Source organism: Numenius arquata, chromosome 17, assembly GCF_964106895.1.
Source record: "Numenius arquata chromosome 17, bNumArq3.hap1.1, whole genome shotgun sequence".
In the NCBI taxonomy this organism is placed as follows: Eukaryota; Metazoa; Chordata; class Aves; order Charadriiformes; family Scolopacidae; genus Numenius; species Numenius arquata.
The window spans coordinates 12,388,834-12,414,456 of record NC_133592.1 but is presented as its reverse complement, the minus strand read 5'-3'; the positions used below and the strand labels follow the sequence as shown (position 1 = coordinate 12,414,456).

At 46.8% G+C, this 25,623-nt stretch overlaps 1 protein-coding gene across 1 annotated transcript in view; it reads right to left on the bottom strand.

Moving 5' to 3' along the window:
• Positions 1 to 25,623, bottom strand: part of SHISA6 (shisa family member 6) — a 268,297-nt gene that overhangs the window by 201,420 nt on the left and 41,254 nt on the right. Inside the window, exon 3 of the mRNA XM_074160289.1 lies at positions 5,249 to 5,344. Within this exon, the coding sequence (XP_074016390.1) occupies positions 5,249 to 5,344 (96 nt within the window). The remainder of the gene's footprint in view (positions 1 to 5,248; positions 5,345 to 25,623) is intronic.

Sequence of the window (25,623 nt, the reverse complement as noted above, 5' to 3'; positions counted from 1 at the left end):
TTTTCTTATAAACAAACACAAATGCCAAACTGTCAGATACACAAATGTTAAACTGTCAGATAAAGCAAGCGGTTCCTTTACTCTTGAAATTTGTCTTGCAATAAGCCTGAGTGACCCTGTTGACTAAGACCCCCCATCTCCCGGTACCAGCCCACAGGGTGACTGGGGGAGTGTAGTGCTCTCCCCAGAGAGGTCTGAATGTCCAGGAGGCTGCAGAGCACTGCCAACGAGGTGAAGGTCTGGCCATGGACCTGGACAAGGTGCCAGGTCAGTGATGAGGCAGCTCCCACTGACAGACAACCAAGTGGGAAGGAGCCATGAGAGTGAGCTGCTCCCTCAAGTCTGTCACCTCCCTCCCATCCTGACGTTACCTTGTCTCCTCTCACTCTCACAAATCCCTGCAGTTCCCACAGCTCCAGCCCATGTGGTAGCCGCCTTCCACTGTGCTGGCACCGCGGGATATACAGTCTGTCTGTCCTCAAAACAACTCATGCACACACATGGCCTGGGAGAGAAAGGTGGTCATTTTCTAAGGTTGGACTACATCAAGAATAATTTGCTCCTTTTGAATATGCACACAAAAAAAAAAAAAAAAAAGATTTGAGGGAGGAGACATTGTGAACTGTGAAAAAGCAAGAAATCATCATCAGCTGACCTCTGGCTTTCCCTTCTGCCTGTGTGTGGATGCTGTGCATCATTTCAGGGAGATGGTAAAGGGAGAGGCTGTATCCAGGGAGTGGGATGTCCAGTTGGGTGTAAGATCCTGTCAAAGGACTTGTACCACATTCCCACACACCAGGCTCAACCAAAGCCACCTCAGGGTGGAGAGCTGTACCTCACATGAAGGGCTGTACCAGCTGTACCATCAAAAGAGTGCCCTGAGCCACTCTGCAGATGCATGAGGTACAGCCCTACTGCAGGGCAGCGAGGACAGAGGCACAGGCAGGCAAATCTCACATTCAAGCTGTAAATCGTGCCACATCTGCACCAAATATCACAAGATAAAACGTGGGTAGCTTTCGTGGCTCAGGGCTCACAAGGCTGGCTCCTCGACACCACCATCGTTTTCACGTTGCCCACACTGCAGGATGCTGGAGCAGCTCCGCAGAGATGCCAGCAGAAATGTAGTCAGGCTCTAACAGCCTCATCACACTGACTTGGATACATGGGTTGTTTTTTTTTTCCTGCCTACTGGCACTGCTGGAGAACATCCCAGGTGCAAATTTTAGTGGGATGCTTGAAGAAAAGGGACTCCTGCAGATGCCCTGACTCAGAGCACATCTCCCAGTGAACCCAGAACAGTAAAGATTTGCAGCCTTGAACCAGAAATGAGAGGTTCCATTTCCGAGGGTGTTACTGGGCAGGTTGTGAGGATACTTGGCTCTTCCTGAGTTTTCCATGTGTGCTTTTCAAGTCGCAGCCCTACCTCTGCACCTCCTCAAGGATCTGGCATAAACCTACAAGAAACTAGCAGATTGTAGGAAAAGTCCTGTTTTTCCCTGTGAGATGACCCCCACATCAGTCTAAAATCCCATATTCCTCCTGCCTCACTGTTTCCTGACCCCTAGCGCTCAGTTCAACTGGGAAATTATGCTTTTCTAGCAGAAAAAAATCACTATTTTTGATACCGTTGCAGAGTTACCAGACAAACAAAGATGTTGTTTATTGATGAAGTGAGCTTATCGTCTGCTCCACAGACTTTCTACTGCTGTCACAGACTGGTGAAATACAAAGAACTCGATTCCATTCCCAAACTACTTTCAAGGTCTGAGACTGGTAGTAAAAAAAAATTTAAAAAATTAAAAAAAAAATCACATTTTAACCTGAAAATTCAACAATCATGATCTGGAGTAGTTAATCTGGGGTGAATTTACTGCTCTTCAAGACTCATTCACTCACACTGGGTTTTCGCTCTGTGTTCCCATCCCAGCCTGTGTGACCAAGCAGAGCTCTGCAGAGCCCTGGCAGGACAGTCCAACTTGGGGCAGCCTCAACCTGGGACATCCAAGAGTAGCAAGATGCTCGGAGAGAGAACGGGTTGAAGAAGCTGTTTTTTAAATGAGGTTAGTGCGCAGATGCAATAGCTCCTGTCTTCAGTGCTCCTACTTGTTTCACTGGACTCTCATAGCAGCTACCACAGCGACTGGAGCAACAGCAGCCACTCCGACACAAGTGTGGGCAGGATTCATCTGCCTTCCTCTGATGGCTAAAAGACCTGGCCCCCCTGGCTCCCCTCTTGCTGGAAGGAGGTGACTCATCCCCATCCAGTGACGATTCATTTAGAGGTGCTGGTGTCTCCCAGGTGTCTCTACATGGAACTGAAAGCTACTACGCCAGAAGAAAATGTCTGATTTCTAGTTGTCTAACATTAGATGAGACCGGCCCTGCAGTGTGTCTCCCCATGGAGAATTTCTGTGGCCTAAAGACCTTGGATTCATTCCTGGATCATCACGACAGACTGACAGTGAAGTCTTTTACCATGGTTTGAAGAACACACTACGTAGTGATTTTATAGACTTAAATGCCAGGCAGTGATGCATTGCCCAATGGAGTGTCATATAAGAATCATAAATCACAATCTTGCAGGAGCCTGTGGATGTCAGACATGTGAATATGCTGATTTGGTATCCATGGTAGTTTGGCATGTCTCACATCTTTGTCTTCTGCCCAAAATAGATTAGCTCTTAAATATTACTCAGCACTTGGAGTCCTGCCACAGCACAGAAGACAGTTGAGAAAACACCAAAAATGTGTCTCCCAGTGCAAAGAAATATTGAGATAAACTTCATTGGCTTTGCTCAGTCTAAAAGCAAAACCCTCGTCCGTGGTGGTGTTACAACAAGGATGAGGTTATTTGGCTGATGGTAGTTGAGGGGGAGATTTTAACACATGCACTGGAAGCAAAATAGGACAAAATCTGAGCACGAAGCTGCTCAGCTAAAGGTGGGGACTGTCACCCTTGCTGGGGCACTTCTCTCTCCTGTCTACATGTACAACTGGGTTCCCAGTTCAAACTGAACATGGAAAATCTTCTATCGTGTAATACTTCCAGAAATAACCAAATGATACAGGGCACAATCCTAATGAAAGAGCCCCTAAGGTATTTGTTACAGCTGAAGTCCCTGCTTTCACAGCACAAATAGGCAACAAAACCGTGTCGCAGACAAAGACAAATCTATGCATTTGCAGGAGCAGAGAGGGCGGTTTGCCTGCAGAATGCGTGGAGATGTCAATCACTTGCACCAGCCACAAGTGGGAGTGTGAATTTACCACTTAGACATTAACATTATGGTACTGTTCAAATAACATTTAAATTTACAGGTAGTTGAAAAGTAAATTCAAAGGCAAATCCATTCTTTTATGTCCATAAACAGCCAAGATAGTTGGATTTCTTCAGATAATAAAAGCCTTTTATCCACTTTGGGAAGCACCACACTATCTGATGGCTGTTGGAAGAGGTGGTACATGAACAGTCTGGACTCCCACTGCCCATTCTCCCACCTTCCCAGGGATAGGAAATGTGCTCTGTCGGGCTTCCAGCAAAGCCAGTGGGAAAGGTGTGAAAATCACCAGCCCATTTTCATAAGAACAGAGCCCCTGAGACTTTTCAGCTAAAGAAGAAAAGCAGGTTTTATTCTTATCCGGGAAGGAACTGGGAAATGTGTATTGTACAGAAAACTGCTTGGAGATAACTCAAATGTCTGAGACAAAGAGGCAGGTTTTAGGGCCCTGCCCAGGGCTGTCCATGTCCTTGATGAAGGCTACCAGGACACACCACTCTGTATACCAGGTGTCTACTGGGGCACACTCTCCATCTCACCCTAAATATGCTGTCAGGCCTGGTGTGATACGACATGACTGCAAAACTCCTTCTGGAGGGGGAGGAGAAAGGGAGACCTTGTGTGAAATGCCATCCACGGGTCCTTCCTTGAACCATTTCAGTTCCCAGCCCACCTGAAGGTCCGTGGTGGTTTTCTCTGCTTTCCTCCAGAGGTGCAGTGCCTGGAATTGCCGGGTATTGTATTACAAGTCCCACGGGTGCTGCCTCAGCCTCAGTAAACTTTATTTAAGCACACACAGACATACACAGACAATATACATATATTTGTTTCTTCTCTGACAGTTCTACAGGACCAACACTGCTTTGGATGACACTCGTGGAGAATTTGAAAAAGTGCAGGAAATGTACGAAAAAAAAAAAAAAAAGGTCTTTTAATAATTTGTGAGTCACGGTCATCCACAGAAACAACACAGGTGCGTTCGACCAGGCGAGCACATGGACACATCTCCACATACAGTACATTGTGGCTATATAGGTATCTCCACATACATTGCGTCTATAGGAATGTACAGCAGTCTCAGACGTCAGGAGGACACAAAACCAGACGAGCACTGGCATGGCTCCCCGTGTGGCAACCCACCGCCTGCGCACCAGGGCGGCTCGGCTGGGGCGCAGGTCCCAACAGAAAGATGCTCCAAATACAAGTCTCACCGTACGCTATAAAAAACTCACCAAACAGGCAACAGCGTCATAAAACAAACATTCATCTGGGGTTTTGGTGACCAGCTACTGTGAGTCAGATCTCACAGCTTTTGTGTCACCACAACTCCTGGGATATACGGTTACTTATCTAATATAGCTACAACTGTCTCTCAACATATATTTTATATACAGTACATATACACAGAACGTACACAAAGCAGTATATGTATATTTTTGTGTTTTCATGTTTGTACATTATATCACATTATATGAACACATAAAATATATGTTTTAGGACCTAAAAAGAAATAATTTTATAAAATATTCATAATACCCACCCCAAAAAAAAAAGACCAGAAGTCAAACAAAAGAAATCCATAAACGCGCTCTTGCAGCGTTACCTGCCTGCCCTGGGACAGTGTTACACTCCTTCCCCATCCCTTTAGAAGTACAGCAGCACAATGGTGGTTCGCGACCATGCACCCAGGAACACACAAAGCAGTATAAATTGTTGAACTGCAAAGTCAGAGCAGAGCCTGGAGCCCAGCTGTCCGACCCTACGCTCTCCCACTGTCTCCCTTGCTAGGATTTAAAAGGTTCTGCCGGGACCACAGTATTTTACCTGCAGCAGTATTTGCTAGACTAAATCTACTGACTGCAGTCCAATACTGTTACCTCATAGCACTTAGAACCCAGCTTCTGAGTTATAGCTTTTTTTATTTAAAACAATCTTTTTTATTTAGCAAAAAATTGTTTCCACTGTACCCTTCGTGTGTCCTCTTCCTAATGTGACAAACCCGGAGGAGATGAAATTATGGAGATCTGGCCCTCCACTTCGATAAATATCCTTTCCATAGTGACCTGTCAAGGAAAAGAAAACAGAAACCTTAATTCAATGTGTGTGTGTGTGTGTGTGTATACACATTTATATGCTATACAGCCCCGCTGTCACCCTCATATGAATATCAAGGACCCAGCACATGGTTACATTATTAATGGCAACCAGAGGCTATAACAGAACGTAATAGCTATAGAATCCCCATCCATGAATCATGGTTCCCATCTTCAACCTGTGGCCTTTAGGCACTACCACAATATAAACCAGTCACAGCCAGGGGCTCACATGCTGTCAAGAGATGGACACTAATTTGTTTCAAAGAGCAGAAAAAGTAAATCACAGAATCATAGAACGGTTTGGGTTGGAAGGGACCTTAAAGACCATGGAGTTCCAACCCCCCTGCCACAGGCAGGGACACCTCCCACTAGACCAGGTTGCTCAAAGACGTTGCTATAGCAGCATCAAAGTCTTACTGCTTTATTGGCAAAGATTTACAAAGAAGAACAATTGCATATTTTGACAACTGCCAAGGAATGAAGAGATTCCAATAGGGGAACCACTAACATGCCAAACCAAACACCCCAGCCTCTGGGAAATTTGACCATCCCTGGCTCGGGTTCAGGTTTGCCGGGAGCAGCACTCCCAAGGACCTGGGCTCACATAAACCTTCAAAACTAAGGAGCTAAAGGAAATCAGAAGAGATGTGGCTTTGATTCTTCCCGATTCCAGCCATGCCCGTGAGAGCATTCATGTCTCCTTGGTAGAGACTTTGCCTCAGCACAAAAACAAAGGTGCAAATTTCACTCTGGGCCAGCCTGGACCCGAGCCCCCAGTGACAGTACGATAGCAAACTTTGTCGTTTAGCTTTGATTTGTTCTCGTCCTTGAATGGCATCCCTGGATAGCTTCTTAAGTGCAATAGTTTTCTGCAGAACACTTCTTAGGAGCTTTCTCAGTCCACGACAACAGAGTAGGTTCAGGAGACACCCAGCTTTTTTAATATATTAATAAAGAAAAAAGCCTTCTGCCTCCCTGTTACCATGCAAAGCTCTGAAAGGAGGACACATAATTTTCCACATGCTCTTTATTATCTCATCCCATTTTCATGTTGTTAATTTTTCTATTCCTTTTATTTTAGAAAGAGTCAAAGATAAGATAGGTGTTGGGGGGAGGGAAGTAAGGCAGTCTCAGGGGCCGGAGAAACGGCTCCCTCCCTGTTAAGTCTCCGTCTCCTCCATGTCTTTCTGCACAAGCCTGTGATGCTTCCCTGTTCCTCTGAGGCATGGTGGCTGGAAGTCCAGCAGGAGAGGTGGTCCAGCAGGAGAGCTGAACCAGGAGCTACGGGGAAGGCCAAGTGGGCATCGGGGGGCAGGTGGAAGTGCAGCCAGGAGCCACGTCCTGGCTGGTTCCCGTTGCCTCTGACAGATGCTACAGCCCTTTACTATTTTTCAAACACGGAGGCCAAATGCCATTTGTTCTCATACACTTTCAGACTGTCTGTGAGAACTAACAGGAACAGAGACTATGAAATCTCATCAGTCTGCAAACTTTTCCTTTTTTCCTTTTCTGCCAGTCATTCTCACCCTAGTATCATGGCAGCTACTCCTGATTTCACAGGTCATTACTGCTGTCACCAGAGTCCACCTTACAGATGAGTGTGCTGAGGGGAAGCACCCCCACCAAGTCTAAATTGTCCTCAAATGTCCCACTGTTTTGTCCTGCAATGGATCTGAGAAGGCTCCAAACCCCGCTCCCTGTTCAGGGAGGACACCAGCAACTGTCTGGCCAGGAGAGCCTGGCACAGACTTTGCCATGGTGTGAGCATGTTGGAGATCCTCAGAGGAGGCCCACAGATGGCAGGTAGAAGATGCTGAGACTTCTGACAAATGTCTATTCCTATCTAATAGGAAAAGCAGCCCACTCCCTTCCCTCATATTTTTTTCTGGTCAAGTTCAGTCAAGTGCTCCTTGTAAACATCTCAAAACACATATAAAGTGTTTCTACAGGTTTCGAAATGTTAGCAGCATGACAGTTTTCTTCTTGCAGTTACAGTAATGCGAGGTGGTAGCAAAAACCTTCATATTTGGAGGCATCCACCCATAAGTTGGCTGAGAAGAGAGTTTCCAGAAAAAAGAGAGAAGAATTTTCTGCTTCCACAGGAAAGATCATGGGCTCTTGCTCTCTTCTGTCTTCCTACCTAGCTCTGGCTGCTGTGTTCCTGGAAAAGGGTGGCAGACCTTTGCCTCCGAGTCCCTGGAAAGATATTCTTGCTTCATGGGATATTTGTTCTTGTCCTGAGAAGCCTGCAGACGTGGTTTGTGGCTGCAACGCCCAATTTGCTTGCTTTCTCTTGATCACTTTTCTAAAATGTGCTGCCTTTCTTCTTTCCAGTAAGCCAATTTTCACTCATATACCGTCAATTTCTGTGCTCTCAGGGCCAGCTGCTCTTGGTGACTGACACTCTATCAGTGCCATAAATTTGCCATTTTAAACAAGGATAAAAAAACCCACACAAATACGTGCTATTACCTCTAGCTGAAATCAGCTGTCTTTTATATGTCCCTTTGGAGGATCTGTTCGAGAGAGAGACCATGAAGGGGAAGTATATATAAAAAAAAAAGCAAATATTTACTGGCAGATTGAAGATCATTCATCAGCCATTTGCTCTCTGAACCTTCCTCTGCCCCTTCTGATAGTAGTTAAATTAAAACATTCCTGTGTTAACAACCCATTAGCATTTGAACAGGAGTTATGTTTTCCCACGAGAAAGTTGAATTTCTCGAGTAGAATGAGTTTTGCCTTCTTTACAGATACATTATAGGATGCCGCGTTTGTTTTATATGCTTTTTGTATTCCTGCCCGCTTGCGATCGTTTCTCTTGGCTTTGCAGTGTAAAAATACTGGTATAAGGCTTTTAGTTTTAGAAGCGCCTTAGGGGCTGCTGGTGGTCCAAGCTCAGGTGCTGTTTTCAAAGACACTTTTTCATAATCACTTCTTGACTGAGATGTTTCACGCTGGCAGTGAATGCTCCCTTTTACCTTGCCAAAATGTAGCCACAGCAGAGCTAAAGAAGACCAAGGGTCAATTCGGCCACGAGCTGAGCTGCTGATGGAGATGCCTCTCCCGTGGGCTAAGAAGGAGCCCCCGGAACTCACCCAAGGTGTTCACTTTTAGTAGGCTGAAGCTGGGTGTTTCCCTCTGCTCTGTGGTGAGGGAGCTAAAAGTGGTCTAATTCCTTGAAAAACAAGCACAAATGGACTGATTTTCATTTCAGTTCAGACTGTTTGGGTTTTTATTGCCAGTCAACACCCAACCAAACCAACACTGCCATTCCAGACAGAAAGGACCTCTCAGAAATCCTGCAAGGTTCCCTGGATCCCTTCCCAGTGCTGGGAGCTGCACCGGCCCCTGGCAGGGCTGCCCTCGGGGACCAGGATGGAGGCACCCAGTTCTTGCAGAACCCCAAGCACACAATAAAATGGAGATCTCTGGGCTAGATGAGCTGTGTGAATGAGGTGGGGACAGTTTGATGGCTATCTTGTACCTGCCATCTAGATGCATTATTCCAAATGATCTCCCTCCTCCCCCATAGAATTCACAGAATCATAGGATTGTCTGGGTTGGAAGGGACCTTTCAGATCATTGAGTCCAACCGCTAACCCAACACTGCCAGCTCCACCACTAACCCATGTCCCTCAGCACCACATCTACCTGTCTTTCAAATACCTCCAGGGATGGCAATTCCAGCACTTCCCTGGGCAGCCTGTTCCAAGGCTTGACAACCCTTTCAGTGTAGAAATTTTTCCTAATAACCAATCTAAATTCTCCATGTGAGATCAGAGCAAAGCTGCCTTCTGGTGTTGCATTGCCCTGGGAGCACACACAAGACATTTCATGGGATGCATCCACCCGGGAGCTGAAACCCAGGACGCAGAAGCAGCACCGGCGACCTAAAGGAAGTCAGATTGAGCAAGAGCAGCAAATCAATGTCACGATCAAGGCAAGGCAGCACAGCCCAGAACACTCATGTCCCCGGGCTCCCAGCACGCACTTTCCCGCTTTTACAGCTCCCGCTTTGGGTGAAATTAGCCACCGTCTGCCAGTTTTCCATATCCAGGTGTCCTACCCAGCTAACTCTCTCTGGGGCTGGCTGGTAGCTGTGGAAGATCACCACCAGGGTCATCGTTTGACCACCACCCAGCCGGCCAGCAGAGTGGCCGTGTCCCCTCCCAGCGCCTCCCCGTCCCTGTTTGCAGAGCCCGGGGCCGTCTCTGACTGAAAAGTGCCAAATTTGGTTACAACGGAGTCTCACAGGACACACTGCTTCCAAAGCAAAGCAACCGCCCACCCACCTGATCGTGCTATCTTTTAATACAGTATTTCTCTAAAGCTTTTGCATCTCTAAGGTCTATTTCCCGTGCTTAGGGTAACATTTAAAATGTGGCTACCGAGCACCGTGTCTGACTCCCCGGAAGAGGCTTCTCCTGCCCTCTCACTCCCTGTTCCCATTTACACTCATCCCCCTCTGCTCTAATGCATGCAAACCCTCAGATGCACACAAGCTCGCAGGCTTTTTCATTAAAAAAAACCGAACAGGACTCCAGCAAGGCTCTGTGTTACTAAAGCAAATGAAGACTAACACTTACACAACTTAAAATTTCCAGAAGAAATTGAAACAAGGTGAAACATGACTTTTTTTTTTTCCCTATCCTTTGGTTGTAAGGCACAGCAAAGGCAGAGAGCAGATGAGTGTTTTGCCTGGCACACAATAAAGGCATATTCTTTAGGGCATACAGCTCAAAGAGGGAACATTTCATTACAATGGCATCCTGCCTAACACACATATGGAACAAACTCAGTCACAAACAGCAATTACAACCCCAGCTCTGATTTAACAGAATTATTAGAGCTGAACTAAAATGCTGCTATCCACCTCTCGGAAACGTTATTACCGAGCACGGCTTACATCACCCTGAGAAGGGCAGACGGGGACTGTCATGGGCAGCCTTTTGCATGATACACTCCGGGATTCTGACCTCACTCTTGTCACAAATTTCCTTGGAAAAAAACCCTACACTCAGAGTGGAGTCCCCACATCCAAACTCATGACATTATTAGTCACAAACCTTACTCTCAGACAGATCTTTGTGGGGAAAAACAAAGTCCTTTTTAGGGGGGATAAAACCCCCCACAGTCTACCTGCCTCTGATGCTGCTCATTTCTGCTGAGGTGATTCTTTTGGAGCTATTTTACACATATCAACAGACCGGGACAAAAGGCATGAGCTGCCAAAAGGACTGTAAGGTGTTTGCTGAGCACAGGGCAGACTGTTCTGCATCCCTCTGTCTGTCCTGTCAAACACAACTGCCTTTGAATGCAAGGGGAGGCTCAACTGCAGGCCCAAAATGAGGAATTTTTGGGGCCAGAGCTGCCTAGGGCAGCCAGCGAGTGCACAAAAAATCCCTACTTGGGGGAAGCCTAATTGCAGAAATTGGTGGGTGTTAGACATGGCTGTGGGCTACACCACTGAGGGAAGTGTCTGCAGGCAGGTCGGGCATCTTGGGCGTCTTACCACAGCACGGGGTGCAGATTAGCAGAGATTGCAATCATAAGGCGCACCCAAGGGACATCACTGAAACATTACCATTTTCTTAAAAAAAACCAAACAAACAGAAGCCAGCTGGCACCTCTCACGCTTGTCAGAATAAAGGCACAGTAAGGGTCGCCACAGTGGGTTTTTTCCTGGTTTAATACCATGGTTCTGGGATCACTGCCTATCCTGAACATGCAAATGTACCAAAAAAAAAGTGACTGGAAAGAGTTCAGTGGTACTTAGCATGAGCTGTCACTATTGTGCAGATGGACGTGGACAAGATGTAGTCCAAATCAGTGCAGGGAATAATAGAGTTTTCTATGCCCTACAGATAGTCCTTGCCTTAAATCACACTGGTGGCCAAGGAGAGCTGAGTTCCACTCACCCTGCCCTAATAATGTGACAACCTACCCATAATTTCACCCCATCTCAAAATAACTGCCTCCTCTTTCTTTATTTCCTTTTTCCTCATGCTAAGCCTGTGTCACATCCTTCCCTGCTTCATCCCTTTTGTTCTCCATCCCATGTGACTGCTGACCACAGAGACCCCGCTCAAATGGCCTCTTCTCCCAAGGGAATAATGACAGGACCAGAGGAAATGGTCTGAAGTTGGGGCAGGGGAGGTTTAGATTAGATATTAGGAAGAATTACTTTACTTAGAGAGTGGTCAGGCACTGGAACAGCCTGCCTGGGGAGGTGGTGGAGTCACCATCCCTGGAGGTACTTAAGGAACGTGTAGATGTGGCACTTCAGGGCATGCTCTAGTGCCCAAGATTGTGGGGCATTTTTTTGTGTGTGTGTGGTTGGACGTGGTGATCTCAGAGGTCCTTTCCAACCATGACGATTCTGTGATTCTGTGAAATCAGCTCCCAAGGGGGCACCTGGCCACAGACTGTGCTACACATATTACAGGGGATGGCCTTCTCCATCTCCTCGCCTGGCTCACTGCCCACGAATGGTCTTCCAGGTCAGGGTCTCTGCGATCCCTACAAGTCCCCAAGGCTCCTGCAATGTTTCTCAAAGAGAATGCGTGCCTCATCTGAGCAGAGCCGAGCCTTGCCCACCATAAGCCAGGCAGTCCTGGGTCACCAGGGCTTGCCTGACCAGCTGGCCTGGGCTTCAGCAAGCCCAAAGCTCTGGCATAACTGACTGCCCAGTGAATCGGAAAATATGGTAAAAACTTAGGCCAGGATTGCCCCCAAGCTGAGGAGGAACTTTGGGTTCAAAACAGAACAACAGGATTGTTCCAACTTGAAAACTGGGAGATCCTTATTTTCCCTTTTGATTTATTTCCTTTAATTTATTTTATTTTATTTTTGATTTGACTTCTGCATTATCAGCTTTCAGAGTGCATTTGCATCACATCTTCCAGTCTTCTTTGCAGCCAGGACAGGTAAAAGCTTACTATTCACAACTGAATGCTGGAGCTCTCAAGTAAAATTATTAGCCAGGAACTGGGCTTTATGGAAAATGACGCATACTGGAAGGCTTCCCACGACATGGCAAGAATGAGGAACAGTTCCCTGGCACGGGGTTTGTGTCTGTCCAAACTCGTAACCTTGCCAATAATATTCCCACTGGCTGCCCAGCAGACCAAACCCAATCCAGCGCAGTGAACTGCCTGAGTCCAGGTCATATGCATGTAATTTTCTGGCATTAGAAAAGATGTAGAAAGTGAAGCTAAAAGCTGTGCTGGCTTTCCTCATAAGTGACCAAGGGAACATCTCCTTTTATTAATTAGTTAACTCTTAACTACAGCAGTTGTCCTGGATTTTGCAACCCACCTGCAAGCTGTAACAAGCTGTAAGAGGCTACAGAAAACATCATTCCTAGGTTCTGTTAAATTAAAAAAATGACTATATGTGAAAGTAAAACACAGGACTGTCATGCTAGAGGGTCTCCCCGGCAACATGTTATTGGGGATGGCAGAAATACAGTGATGAGTTCATATTTCACTGAGATGTCTAAAGAAAAACAGTTTCAAAGAGAGAGGATTAAATTGATAGGAAAATGAAGTACAGAACCTCTCCAAGGCTCCAAATGCACTTGCTGCTCTGCAGAAAACTACTGAAGTACCTGGTTTGTGCAGGAAACAGCTCTGCTCCCGTGGGCTGCTCCTCATCAACATACAGCTCCACCAAGTTACACACACACGTCCTGAAGCTCCACAAAGAGCAAACATTTAAGCCCCGGAAAGCCAAGAGAGGACATTCCTTTCCTCTGTAGTGCAGCAAGGGAAGAGAACTTGTGGATGCAGTCAGGGACCAGGGGCTCACACAAACAGGCTTCCCAGATTACTGTACCCCCCTTCCCTGTGCTGAGGCTGTTCCCCTTCGCAAGGAAGGAAAGAAGGAAGGAAAAGAGACTGATTCTTTTCCCATGAGGACATAAGAACCCCTTTTCATCATAGAATAGAATCATAGAATCGTAGTGGTTGGAAGAGACCTTTAAGATCATCAAGTCCAACCATTAACCGAGCACTGCATGTGTGCAATTTATAGCAAAGCCGTCATGTAAAGCGCAGAGAAAGCACAAGCACAAGAGAAAACCAAGACTGGCTGCTGCCTCTATAGAAAACTCACCCAGTTGCAGTCCTTGCCTGGTGAGTATAAGAAAGCCACTACCAAACCTACAAGAAACCAAACAGACTTGGGGCTCCCAATCAGAGGAGTCTCAGATACCTTAAAGCTCAGTGTGAGTGAAAACTGGTTGTTCCCATGGGTATTAGGGGGAGCTGGGCTGTGGCACCTCTGCACTTGCCGCAGTGACCTTATAGCTCTGACACCGCACAGGGCTGCTGTTAGATCAGACCCGAGCAAAGCAGGAGCTGTGACCAGCATCCAAGGAGGTGCCACAGGTCAGCTACGTATCGAGGGGATCCTTGCAGCTTAGGCTGTCAAAAATTAATGACAAATCAACCCTTAATCTTTCTTATAATTGTACCTATAATTGTACAGCTAGTGATAGCTGTACTATCTGGAGCCCCTCTGCTGTGAGGACAGGCTGAGAGAGTTGGGGGGGTTTAGCCTGGAGAAGAGAAGGCTCCGGGGAGACCTTAGAGCCCCTTCCAGTCCCTAAAGGGGCTCCAGGAGAGATGGGGAGGGACTCTTGATCAGGGAGAGGAGCCATAGGACGAGGGGGAATGGTTTCAAACTGAAATAGGGGAGATTGAGATGAGATCTGAGGAAATTCTTTTCTGTGAGGGTGTTGAGAGCCTGGCCCAGGTTGCCCAGAGAAGCTGTGGCTGCCCCATCCCTGGAGGGGTTCAAGGCCAGATTGGCGGGGGCTTTGAGCAACCTGGTCTGGTGGGAGGTGTCCCTGCCCAGGGCAGGGGGTGGGACTGGGTGATCTTTAAGGTCCCTTCCAACTCACACCATTCTGTGATTCTATGATTCTATGATACAGGAGCTCAAGTTTTCTATGACTCAGGAGAGGGAGAAAAAGTTTCCTTCTGTTTTTTTTTTTTTATTTTTTTTGGCTCTACCAGGCCATGAATCACTTATCCCTAGTACTCTAGTACTCGCACATTCATGCTTACCATATAGCACCCTCCCAGGGAAACATAATAGAGACTGAGGACTGTTTTATCATCCTGCTGAATTTCGTAGCAAGGAAACAATTACTGCAGGTTGATTTAAACTATTCTATACAGAGAATATCAGTCACGATTAAATGCTGCAGGTTTTCCCAGTAATGTGTGTACAGCTTTATCTAGTTTAGTGGTTAGCCTGCTCTCCCAGCTCTTGAAGAAGCAACTTTAATTTCTCTCCTCGCCAACAAGCACCCAAGGCTGTGCCTCTTCCTGCCTGGCAAGTACCTAAACACCAGGCTGTGGCTTTTCTGGTCCTGGCCAGGTGGGACTGACAGTCCATCCTTTATCCATGTTGCACCAATAAGTGAGTGCTGACATTATACAGCATTATTATGCTCAACATATTATGTTATACTCAAGATATACATATATATATACTCAGATATTATACTCAACGGCAGTTGCCAGGCTGTGACAGAACAGACAGTGGGAGAGGCACCATCATCAAACCAACCACCATCTCCACCGTCTTTCTTTAGCATCATGGACCTGGTGGTAGCTGGTGTAAGTGCCTGGCTCTGCTGACTGCTGGGCATTTGCCCTTCAGTGTCTGAGGGGTGTTGCTGTTGCAGCCCAATAAATACGACTTTTGCTATTACCAGGGAAAATCCCCAGGGTTTTCACTGACCTGACAGCTTGGGGTCTGGGCTTGCCTGGACCTGAGCTGCTTTTGGCATGTTTGAGCTGTGATAGCGACACAGCTATCTAGGTAGGTCTGCCACCTACCCTGGGCTGGCTCCACTCTGGGACCAGACTGTGGCAACAGCCTGACAAAGCCAGGTTGCCCCTGGTGACAAACTGATGACCCAACTAGAGAGACATGGGAAGAGTGAGCACACCAGAGACCCAAGGCGAGTGTTAGTTAGTTTTATATATCTATTTTAATGGCAGAATAAATGAGTCTTTCTGTATGAATTTGAACTATTCGCACTAGTACTGTTGTAACTACATCTTGTGTTTTGATTAGAGTGTTAAAACATTAAAAAACTAACAACACACTTCCAGCTCCAAATACGAGGTGAGGTCCCTTTAGCTCTGTAGGATTTTGAGTGTAATACTGAATCTATGAAGCATGGTCATAAATCTGTTTCCCTCCTCCCAGCACTAGTTCCCAGATCAGTATGGAAGAAATTCAAAAGTTTCCAGCCACAGAAAACGCCAGCTTAGATGTACATAAAGTCTTTTGGTTGACATATTTAGAGAAACTATCTTAAGTAATTATCTCAGAAATACCTTGGCTGCTTTCCCTGTAACAGGGTTAAATTTCATGGCACATAGGTTCTCCCCAGCAGTGTAGAGCAGGTAAAGGCTCCATAACTCTCAGAGTCTGTCTTGGTGCAGCACCAAGCACTGAAGTTACTATACCTTCAAGCTTCTTGCAATAAATTGCTGTTATTAGGAAGTCGTAGCTTCAAAATATGCATCTTGTGCTCTGCTTTTGATTGAAGTGACCAACAGAGGTGGCAGAGCTTTCACAGTGAGCCCCAGCTGACCTTAGGTAACCCAGAACACTTCAAGTGACCTGGATGCTGGAACTACTCAGGAGTTAGACATTTTGCTGTGTTAAGAGAAAGGGATGAATCTCTACTTCCTGAGGACAACTCACACGCACTGGTAATTCATGTAGAAATTAGAAATAATGGAGGACTGATGGCAACACCTGCAGTGGTGGATAACCAAGGGCTCAAAGAAGAGCTTGGGCACAGCTGTCCTCCTGATTCAGGGTCCCATTCTGACCTGGGACCACTGCTCCTGTTTTATTATTATACAATTTATATAATTATTTATACAATTTGCTTTTCACATTCATTCTCTAGAGGGTTTGGCTTCCTTTCAGTGGCCAAGATACGAACAAGACAGAGCTGGACATTTACTTGGGTTAGATGAGTGGACAGTGAGGTGGATGGAGAACTGGCTGAATGGCAGAGCTCAGAGGCTTGTGATCAGCAGCACAGAGTCCAGTTGGAGGACTGTAACCAGTGGTGTTCCTCAGGGGTCAGTACTAGGCACAGTTGTGTTCAACATATTCATCAACAACCTGGATGAGGGGACAGAGCGTACCCTCAGCAAGTTTGCTGATGACACAACACTGGGAGGGGTGGCTGACACACCAGAAGACTGTGCTGCCATCCAGAGAGACCTGGACAGGCTGGAGAGTTGGGCAGAGAGAAACCTGATGAAATTCACCAAGGGCAAGTGTAGGGTGCTGCACATGGGGAGGAATAACCCTATGGACCAGTACAGGCTGGAGGCTGACCTGCTGGAGAGCAGCTCTGCGGAGAGGGACCTGGGAGTCCTGGTGGACAACAGGTTGACCATGAGGCAGCAATGTGCCCTTGTGGCCAAGAAGGCCAATGGCATCCTGGGGTGCATTAAAAAGAGTGTGACCAGCAGGTCAAGGGAGGTCATCCTGCCCCTCTACTTTGCCCTGGTGAGGCCTCATCTGGAGCACTGTGTCCAGTTCTGGGCTCCCCAGTTCAAGAAAGACAAGGACCTACTGGAAAGAGTCCAGCGGAGGCTACAAAGATGATCAGGGGACTGGAGCATCTCTCTGCTCAGGAAAGGCTGAGAGACCTGGGGCTGTTCAGCTGGAGAAGAGCAGACTGAGAGGGGATCTCATCGATGCTGAGCAATATCTACAGGGTGGGGGTCAAGACAACGGAGCCAGACTCTTCTCAGTGGTGCCCAGTGATAGGACAAGGGCAATGGACACAAACTGGAACACGGGAATTTCCATCTAAACATGAGGAGGAACTTCTTTCCTGTGAGGGTGACAGAGCCCTGGAAGAGGCTGCCCAGAGAGGGCGTGAAGTCTCCATCTCTGGAGACATTCAAGACCTGCCTGGACACATTCCTGTCCAGCCTGCTCTGGGTGACCCTCCTCTGGCAGGGGGTCAGACTAGATGATCTCCAGAGGTCCCTTCCAACCCCTGCCATTTTGTGATTCTGTGACAATGTGGATGCTTTTACTCATTTTATCTTGCAGATCACAGTGGGCATCTCCACTTCCAGCCACAGTTGTGCAGTCAGGGCGTCTCTCGTGTTGTATTTCCTACAGCCCCTCTTTCCTGAACCAGACTTTCGCGGCCTTCCTACAGGAACAGCAGCAATTACCTGCATGGAAAAGTAACCTGAGGGAAGTTACGGAATCACGGAATTGTCAGAGTTGGAAGGGACCTCTAGAGATCATCTAGTCCAACTCCCCTGCTGAAGCAGGGTTGCCCAGAGCACATCACTCAGGGCTGCATCCAGGCAGGTCTTGAAAATCTCCAGAGAAGGGGACTCCATGACCTCCCTGGGCAGCCTGTTCCAGGGCTCTGCCACCCTCACAGTAAAGAAGTTTTTCCTCATATTTAAATGGAACTTCCCATGTTCCAGCTTGTGCCCATTACTCCCCATCCTATCGCTGGAAACCACTGAAAAGAGTCCGGCTCCATCATCCTTCAACCCACCCTTTAGGTACTTGTAAACATAAATAAGGTCTCCCCTCAGCCTTCTCTTCTCCAAGCGTCGAGTGCTTTTCCAATTCTCTGTAATCTGATCTTGCAAGTGGAAGCAGTAGGAAAGAGTTACTGCTCTGTGACAACAGGTGCTCAGAAAAGTATGTCAAGAACCTATACACTAGAGAAACCCACTTCTGCAAAGGAGCTGAATATGTTGTTACAAAATTATACTGAAAATGGAAACTTTTGAATTAAATCTTTGAATTAAACTGCAAGACTTTTTAGTCTTGTGTTGGGATTTTGTGTTGCATGGACTTCTGCAACTTCAGCCCTTAATTTCCAAGTAATAACATCTCTTGAGATAACTAAGTGAAACTGGTTTATGCTTGCATGCTTAACTGACTTTAAAACAGCAGTTTTAATTTGATATGAAGATATTAATTTCAGAAATGTTTGAAATGTCTGCATTTACAATAATCTTCTTGAATAAAGAAGCTACAAAACTTCAGATACAGTCCCCAAATGCATTTGGCTTATGAAGTTACTCCTCAACAAACAGAATTTTTAGAAATACATGGTCCACACGTACATTAACACTGCAGCCTCCACATTGTGCAATGACTTTCAGGGGAAAAGGATGATGATGACTAATTTTTTTCTTCTGGGTAAGGCAGTAAAAAGGAATGTACCTGCTGCTGTGTCAGTTAACTCCGAAGAGCTGAGTCCTTAAAGCTCATGAGCTCAGGAAATCTCCAGGAGACAGGGTATAAAAGGAGAGGAAATAACTCTATATATATCTTAGCCTTAGTAACCTTCTGAAGGGCCTGGTCTTATCACCAGGAACAGAAAGGGCAGAGGATGTAAAAACACGTTTGTCACTCAAGAATGAGCATCAGTTATTAAAGTTTGGAGTTTGTGGGTTTTTTTGTTAAGATGGGGGAAAACCTTCATTTGAAAGATGCAATAGCATACAACTTACTCAGGAACCTTATCGGAAATGGAAACAAGGAGAATTTATGAGAGGACACAGCAGTTGACTAAGCAGCAGGAGTGATGAAGCACTCCACTTTTCCCAGGTAGAGGAAAGGAAAACGGCTCCAGGCTCTCGCTCTCTGCTCGTGTGTCCAGCCCGTGAATTCACAGCAGGCTGACAACGTTCCCATGCTCAGGTGCCAGGGGATGTGTCTGCCTCGAGTGTCAACATGCACGTAGACTGCCCCTCAAAAGTGCTCTGCTCCTTAAGACCCATCCTGTCTTCTTCCATGGAGCCCCAGGGCTGATTTTCTTACTGGTATTCAGCTGTCCTCACACATGTAAGAAGGACCTTTAATCTGTTCCTGTCCGTGCAGGGTATGGCTATAGAGAGATCAACTCTTTGTTTGTCCTGGATCTTTTCCAAATTCAATCACACTTGTAAAGCCATAGAGAAGAACAGCCTGGATAAAAGGAGAATGGCGAATGACACAGTACATTACACACAAGGAGGACAGCAAGTTCCTACAGACTCATGGTCTAATACGAGTCTGTCATGAAACTCTGCTGCTGCTGCTTTCTGTTCTTTATAACAGGAGGGGAGCGAGCCAGAGGATTCAATACGGGCATCTTTAGTAGTTGCCTGTTTATTAATCTCTCCACTGCTGGCTCTCAGCCCTCCTGCTGTGCTCCTGTCATCAGCAATACTGCACTGAAATTGCAGGACCACGGCTATGGCCAGCTGCACAGGAGGGGCCACCTGGAGATGCCTCGAGACTTCAGCAGCAGGTCTGCAGAGCAGACACATGGAGAAAGCTCATAAGCTCAGCAGGTGCCTTCCAGCAGGGAAAATGGGGAGAAGTGAATGTTTGGTAGAGTTGCAGGTGCGTTAACAACCAGAGATCTTTTTAGTCTGGAGAAGACTCATCAATGCTTACAAATACTTCAAGGGTGGTGTCAGGAGGATGGGGCCGGTCTTTTTTCAGTGGTGCCCAGTGACAGGACAAGAGGAAACAGGCACAAACATGAACATTGGAAGTTCCATCTAAACATGAGGAGGAACTTCTTTACTTTGAGGGTGGCAGAGCCCTGGAAGAGGCTGCCCAGAGAGGTGGTGGAGTCTCCTTCTCTGGAGACACTCAAAACCTACCTGGACACATTCCTGTGCAACCTTCTCTGGGTCACCCTGCTCTGGCAGGGGGTTGGATGAGATGATCTCCAGAGGTCCCTTCCAACCTCTGCCAGTCTGTGATTCTGTGATTTCTGCCATGTGTGAGGACAGGATACACAGAATCATAGAGTTGCCCATGTTGGAAGGGACCTTTCAGGTCGAGTCCAACCATCTACCTAACGCTGACACAAGAGACTGTTTTGGTTTTCTTTTCTCTACGTGGTCCTGCCCTGCACGGTGAAAACAGTGTGTGAGTTGAGAAGGGAGTCTCTGTCTGTGCTGGTGCTCTCCACACTGGGTGAGGAGCCGGGGACACGCTCAGCTCTCGGCGTGGAAGTCCCTTTCCACAGCTCCCAGCACAAGCCACATCCTCATTCCATTGCCTAAGAGGAGGCTGTGCTGACAATTCCCCGAGACTGCAGATTCCTAGAGGTAGCTGTAAGTCACACTGGTGCCGTCTGTTTACTTGTTTAAATGCTTATAAAGAGTGGCTTCTGGGTATTTGATCTGGTTTTATATGATAATTCCAGTGCTTACTCATAAAGATCTCCATAGCTGGGAGGAATGTTGGTAAATAGCACTATGCAGAGCTCTACACTCAAGTAGCATCCACTTTATTGGGGTTAGATATGCAGGAATATGACAGGGAGACATTCCCACAGTACAATGAAGCAATCTAATGGCACAACTTGTGCCGTCTTTAATGAGAGACGCAAGGCCACCAATTCCCTCTGTTGTGCTTTGAAATTGTGCCCCGGAGTGCCTTTTAGCATAGGTTGCTCCAAGCCTAATCCACTTTCTAGCGATGCCGCATCTCTGAATGCTGCATGCAATCTCTGGAACTGAGCAGCTGCTCGGGAAGCGAACAGCATCATTGCCAGTCAAGCTATGCTTCTTCTGCTGGAGATTTGCTGATCTAATTTAGAGAGAGCCTAATATTCCCCTTCTAATTAATTTGTTCTGTTCGCCTGCGACTGAACTGGCTTTTGTTCTTCAGGAGCTCCTCAAAAATTAGATGCAATACCTGATGGAATTTAATTATATAGGCTGTGAGAAAGTGATTAAGGCCAAAGGGAGGGCTGATCACACCGCACACATGCTTCAAGGGTATTAGCAGAAGGGAAGGTAGAGGCTTTTTACTCAGCTGGAGGAAGAATACTAAGGAGTGATTGTCTCCAGGTTGATCTTTAAGGTTAGAGATAAATATTCTTTGATATCTGAATGCCTTTGCAAGGGACAGATGTATTACCAGAGCTGTTCAGATCTGTCCCAGATGATACCATTCCAGCGGAATCAGGTCTGCACATCACCCTTGGTCTTGCGCAGCAGATCTCGATGCTGATGCTCCCCCTTGGGAGCTGTGGGTTTCCATCATGGGGAGAACAGGCTGCAAAAGAAGGCTCCACCAAGGAGATGAACACAAAGGGGTCTGCTCCTGATCTCTGCCAGGGCTGGCTTGATGCAGAGTCTGTGAGGCCCCCCATATCCCAGTTCTCAGTGGGAGAACTGAGTTATCCAAGATGTTAAATGTGAAGGGGATTTGGGAGTGGGGGCTCTTAGGTCAGACTTGAACAGAAATTCTGCAAACTTGCACAATTCCATCAGTGCTGGTCCCCACAGCCATGCCCATTTCTGCTCCATGGCATAGGAATAACTCATTCAGAGAAAAGTAGTGGAATTGCATAAAAGGGTGGCTAAGGAAAGAAACAGCAAAGTGAGGGAGAGAGGGGAGAGGAAGAACTGGGGCAAATAAGAGTGCCTGATCACAAGAAACCGTTCAGTCCTGGCAACTGCTTAGAGTCACACAACTGAAGGTGTCCAATGATAATATGAGTATCCACCAGGCTGCAAAAAGCACGAAGCACAGACCTTTCCAGGCACATCCTGCATTTTAAGGTACTGGAATAGCATTGATGTCCAGGTATCATGTGCCAGTAGGTCCTATATGGAGCTGGGTTCTGAAACAGTGGGGAGAGAGGTGGTCTGGGAGCCAAGGTGTCCAGAAAGCCAGAGGCACCAAAGTAGTAACCCCCATCAACAGGGGACAGTGGTGGGGGTGGCTACAGCCTTCAGGGCACTGCACTGATCCAGGGACAGGCTAAAGGAGTGGCTCTAAAGGAAAGTCAGAGGGCAGAAAGATGATGGAGAATGTGTCTGTGCTCCCAGACTGGCAGGATCCTCTCATGAAGGCACATTCAGGATGTGGAAGGGGTGCATGTACAGGGATCTCCTGGAGGGGATCTTCCGGGCTGTACATTCTTACCCTAACATCACCATCCAGGTAAGCCCTAAAATAACTGGAAATGGAAAAAAATGCATCAAAATATTTTGCCTTAAACTGATTAAAGCACTGGTACTTAGCAGCCTGCCACGTACTAGGAAAGATCATTTTAGACCCGATACACAAACCTTGTTCTACTTAGAGAATACTTAATGCATCCTCACTTGGGAATTCAGCAGCAAGGGGTCAGGGGAAGCAGTGCACAAGCTGCCTTTGTTCCCAGCTTTTGCTCTGGTGCCACGGGAGACACCAGCTCCAGAGACACTAAGAAGGAAGCTCATGAGACTACACTTAACACTTTGAGACTACATCTTAGATGACCTTTAAAGGTCCCTTCCAACCCAAACTGTTCTGTGATTCAATGATCTGCCACGATGGAGCAACCTGTCCCTGTCCTGTTTAATGATCATTAGCAGTAGCTGGTTGAGAAGAGTCCCTGTGCTAATGAGAACCTTAAGGCAGTGGCAGAGAAAAAGGACTTCCCTGCTGAGTGAGGACCCCTGAGCAGAACATCAGCACTTCTGTAGTGTGCAGCAAACACGTTCCTGCCTGAGTAATTTGCCTCACAAATTCTAGTCCCGGTCTGACCGTCAGTGATAAAGTTTGTCTGATTGAGAAGCTGATGGGGGTCACTCAGAGCCCAACCTACTGCAAAACAGAGGCCTGCCTCCCAAAACCACATTTGATTTCTCAATAAACTCTCTCTCTCGCCTCCCACAAGCCTTCGGGAGCTTTATGCTGCTGCAGCCACACTGCTGCTCTTATCCCAACCAGCTGGACACAGAAAGAGGAGCTGCCATCCTACTTCTGAGCTGGAAAGTGGACAAGCCCAGACATACCCAGGTCTGTGTGTTCCCACACAAATATCACCTCTTACCCAACAGAGAGGTCAAAGCTACCCTGCCTGCTGAGCTAATTAAGCACAGCCACATGGTCCAGGAGAGCCTGCAGCCACTGCTCCCAGACGTGTAGGAGAGGATGAGAAGCTGCTAAGCCGTGAATATGAGGTGCTTCACCACTCACCCACTATCCCTGTTTGCAGCCAGCTGCTGGTTCCCAGTCTGTACAGGTGGAGGTGCCTGGGATGATGCTGCCTCATCATACACCAAGCTGCTGGACCTGCTCAGGGACACGCAGCCCTTTGGACTGGGAGCTCTGGCTGCTGCACAGCCTGGTTCTGCCAGCTGGGAGGACAGCATGAGTGAGTCCTTCCCGAGCTCCAGGGCAAAATGAGATGCTCTCTCAGCGCTCGGTCCCATGTGAATATCACAATAAGAAACCAGAAATAAAGTAAGGCACAACTTTGCAAAGTCTTTTAACACAGCTGGGTCTCAGGTCTCAGAATGACAGTATTGGCCACCAATTTCCTGCTGGCAAAATGCATCCTGTACTGTTTTTCCCTCCGTAGTCAAAGCCTAATTCATTGGCTTTTCCTTGGCATGGAAATGGTCTCTGATTTTACCCTGCAGCATAGATCAGTTTGGCCTTTTCCAGTGTTTGAAAAGGTTTTAGATGTGTGATTTTGATGTAATTAACTTGCTATCCAGGGTGGGAGATGTGAAGTGGGGAGAATGTGGCAAAGCCTGAAAAGGAAAACCCTGAGTGGATTCAAAAATGAAAGAGATCACATACTAATTAAAAAAGCTAGATTTGATAACGATTGCTAAAGGTACATTAAACTGTCTAGTCTGAGCTATATTTTTGTTTCACTGCTTCCCCGTTTTTTGTTTGTTTGTTTGTTTTGCTGGTTTTACAGTTTTATAGCTGTTAACCTCATGAACACAGCAATTCTGACACAGCTCTGACAGGGGTGATGATAATGACCAACAATGATCTCTTATGATTAAGCAGTCCACCAGCATACTTGTGCCTGGCCTCTTTTGCTGAATATCTTTTGAAAAGGTGAGTTATAGTGAGTATGTAGTGAAACAGAGGAACAAGCTTTGGAAGGGAAAGCAATTTTGGCTCCAGTTTGGTTTGGGAATTCTTTTCACGAGTGTTATGGCATGCTTTAGGAGGAAACCAAAGATTTCTCAGGTGGCTTATGGTAATCTGTGTCCTGTCACTAGTCCTCATGGCTTTTTTTTTTTTTTCTCTAGCCAGTGCAGTACTGTGGCTTTTTTGTGCTCCTGCAACACCCCGCCCCCGCCCCCCCCCCCCCAAATGCACTCACTCCCATTTCACAGCTGTCTGCATCTGGAAGTTGGTCTCCAAAGCAGAAGAGAAGTGGAATGCAGCTGGGCAGCCTGTCTGGAGGGTCCCACAGCCTGTACTGCAGCCTCCCTTCTTAAACAGGACTAGGGACAAAGATAAATCCCCGCACAAGGTACTGTGCGACTACCCCCAGACTGTGTCACCCCAGATCAACGTCCCCTCTACATCCAGAGAATGGGCCACGTGAGTAAAATAAAACATGAGGTAGTTGGAGACTAATGTTTCTACATCTGTTTTGGGTATAACTGACATTCAGCTGATGAATGTGTATGAGATTTGCCTCTCTGTGCCTTACCCACAATAAAAGAGGAACCAGAAGACATCAAGATGACCTAGCCCTTTAATTCAGCACAGGCTTCTGGTTTTGGAGATCTCAGGCAAAGCTGGCTGGAAACTGGGGCTGGAATTGCATACAAATGAGTTGCCTGATCATTAGAAAGAAAATACAAGAGCCTATCAGGCCAATCAAACACTTCACTCTGGACTTCTGTTATTTTTATACTACTTTTAGGTGAGAGCTTGATGAAGTCACAACTTGTTCTGAGCAGGAAACAGTGCCTTTTTTGTTTGGAGAATGTCAGTATTGTATGCATCAGTGTGTTGAGAAGGAAACCCCAGAAAGAGCACACACTGGGAAATACAACAAAACTATCTGTTGCTCTGAGAGAGATTGTCATCTTTGTGTCCAACCCAAAGGGCAGGAGCCAGCATAGCCATGTCACAGTGCTCCCCAGTTGGGATTTGGAGAGTGCAATAAGCCTACAGCGATAAGGAAAACTGTCCCTGGGGTCCCAGAGTATCCTTACAATATTGGATGCTCACCAATGATATTAGAAGTAAAGAAGAACTTGTGTTTGGTAAACTTTAACTGTGGGCCAGGGGGATGATCTTCCCAAGATTTTCCAGGAGTCAAGCAATTCAATGTCCGTGTCTAACACACTGGGCATGTTTAAAGCCCATGGCAGGACTGCACCACTTTGCATTTGGAACAGGTGTCTGCACTAAAACTCTGACATCTCAGAGACAGTGAAAATTTT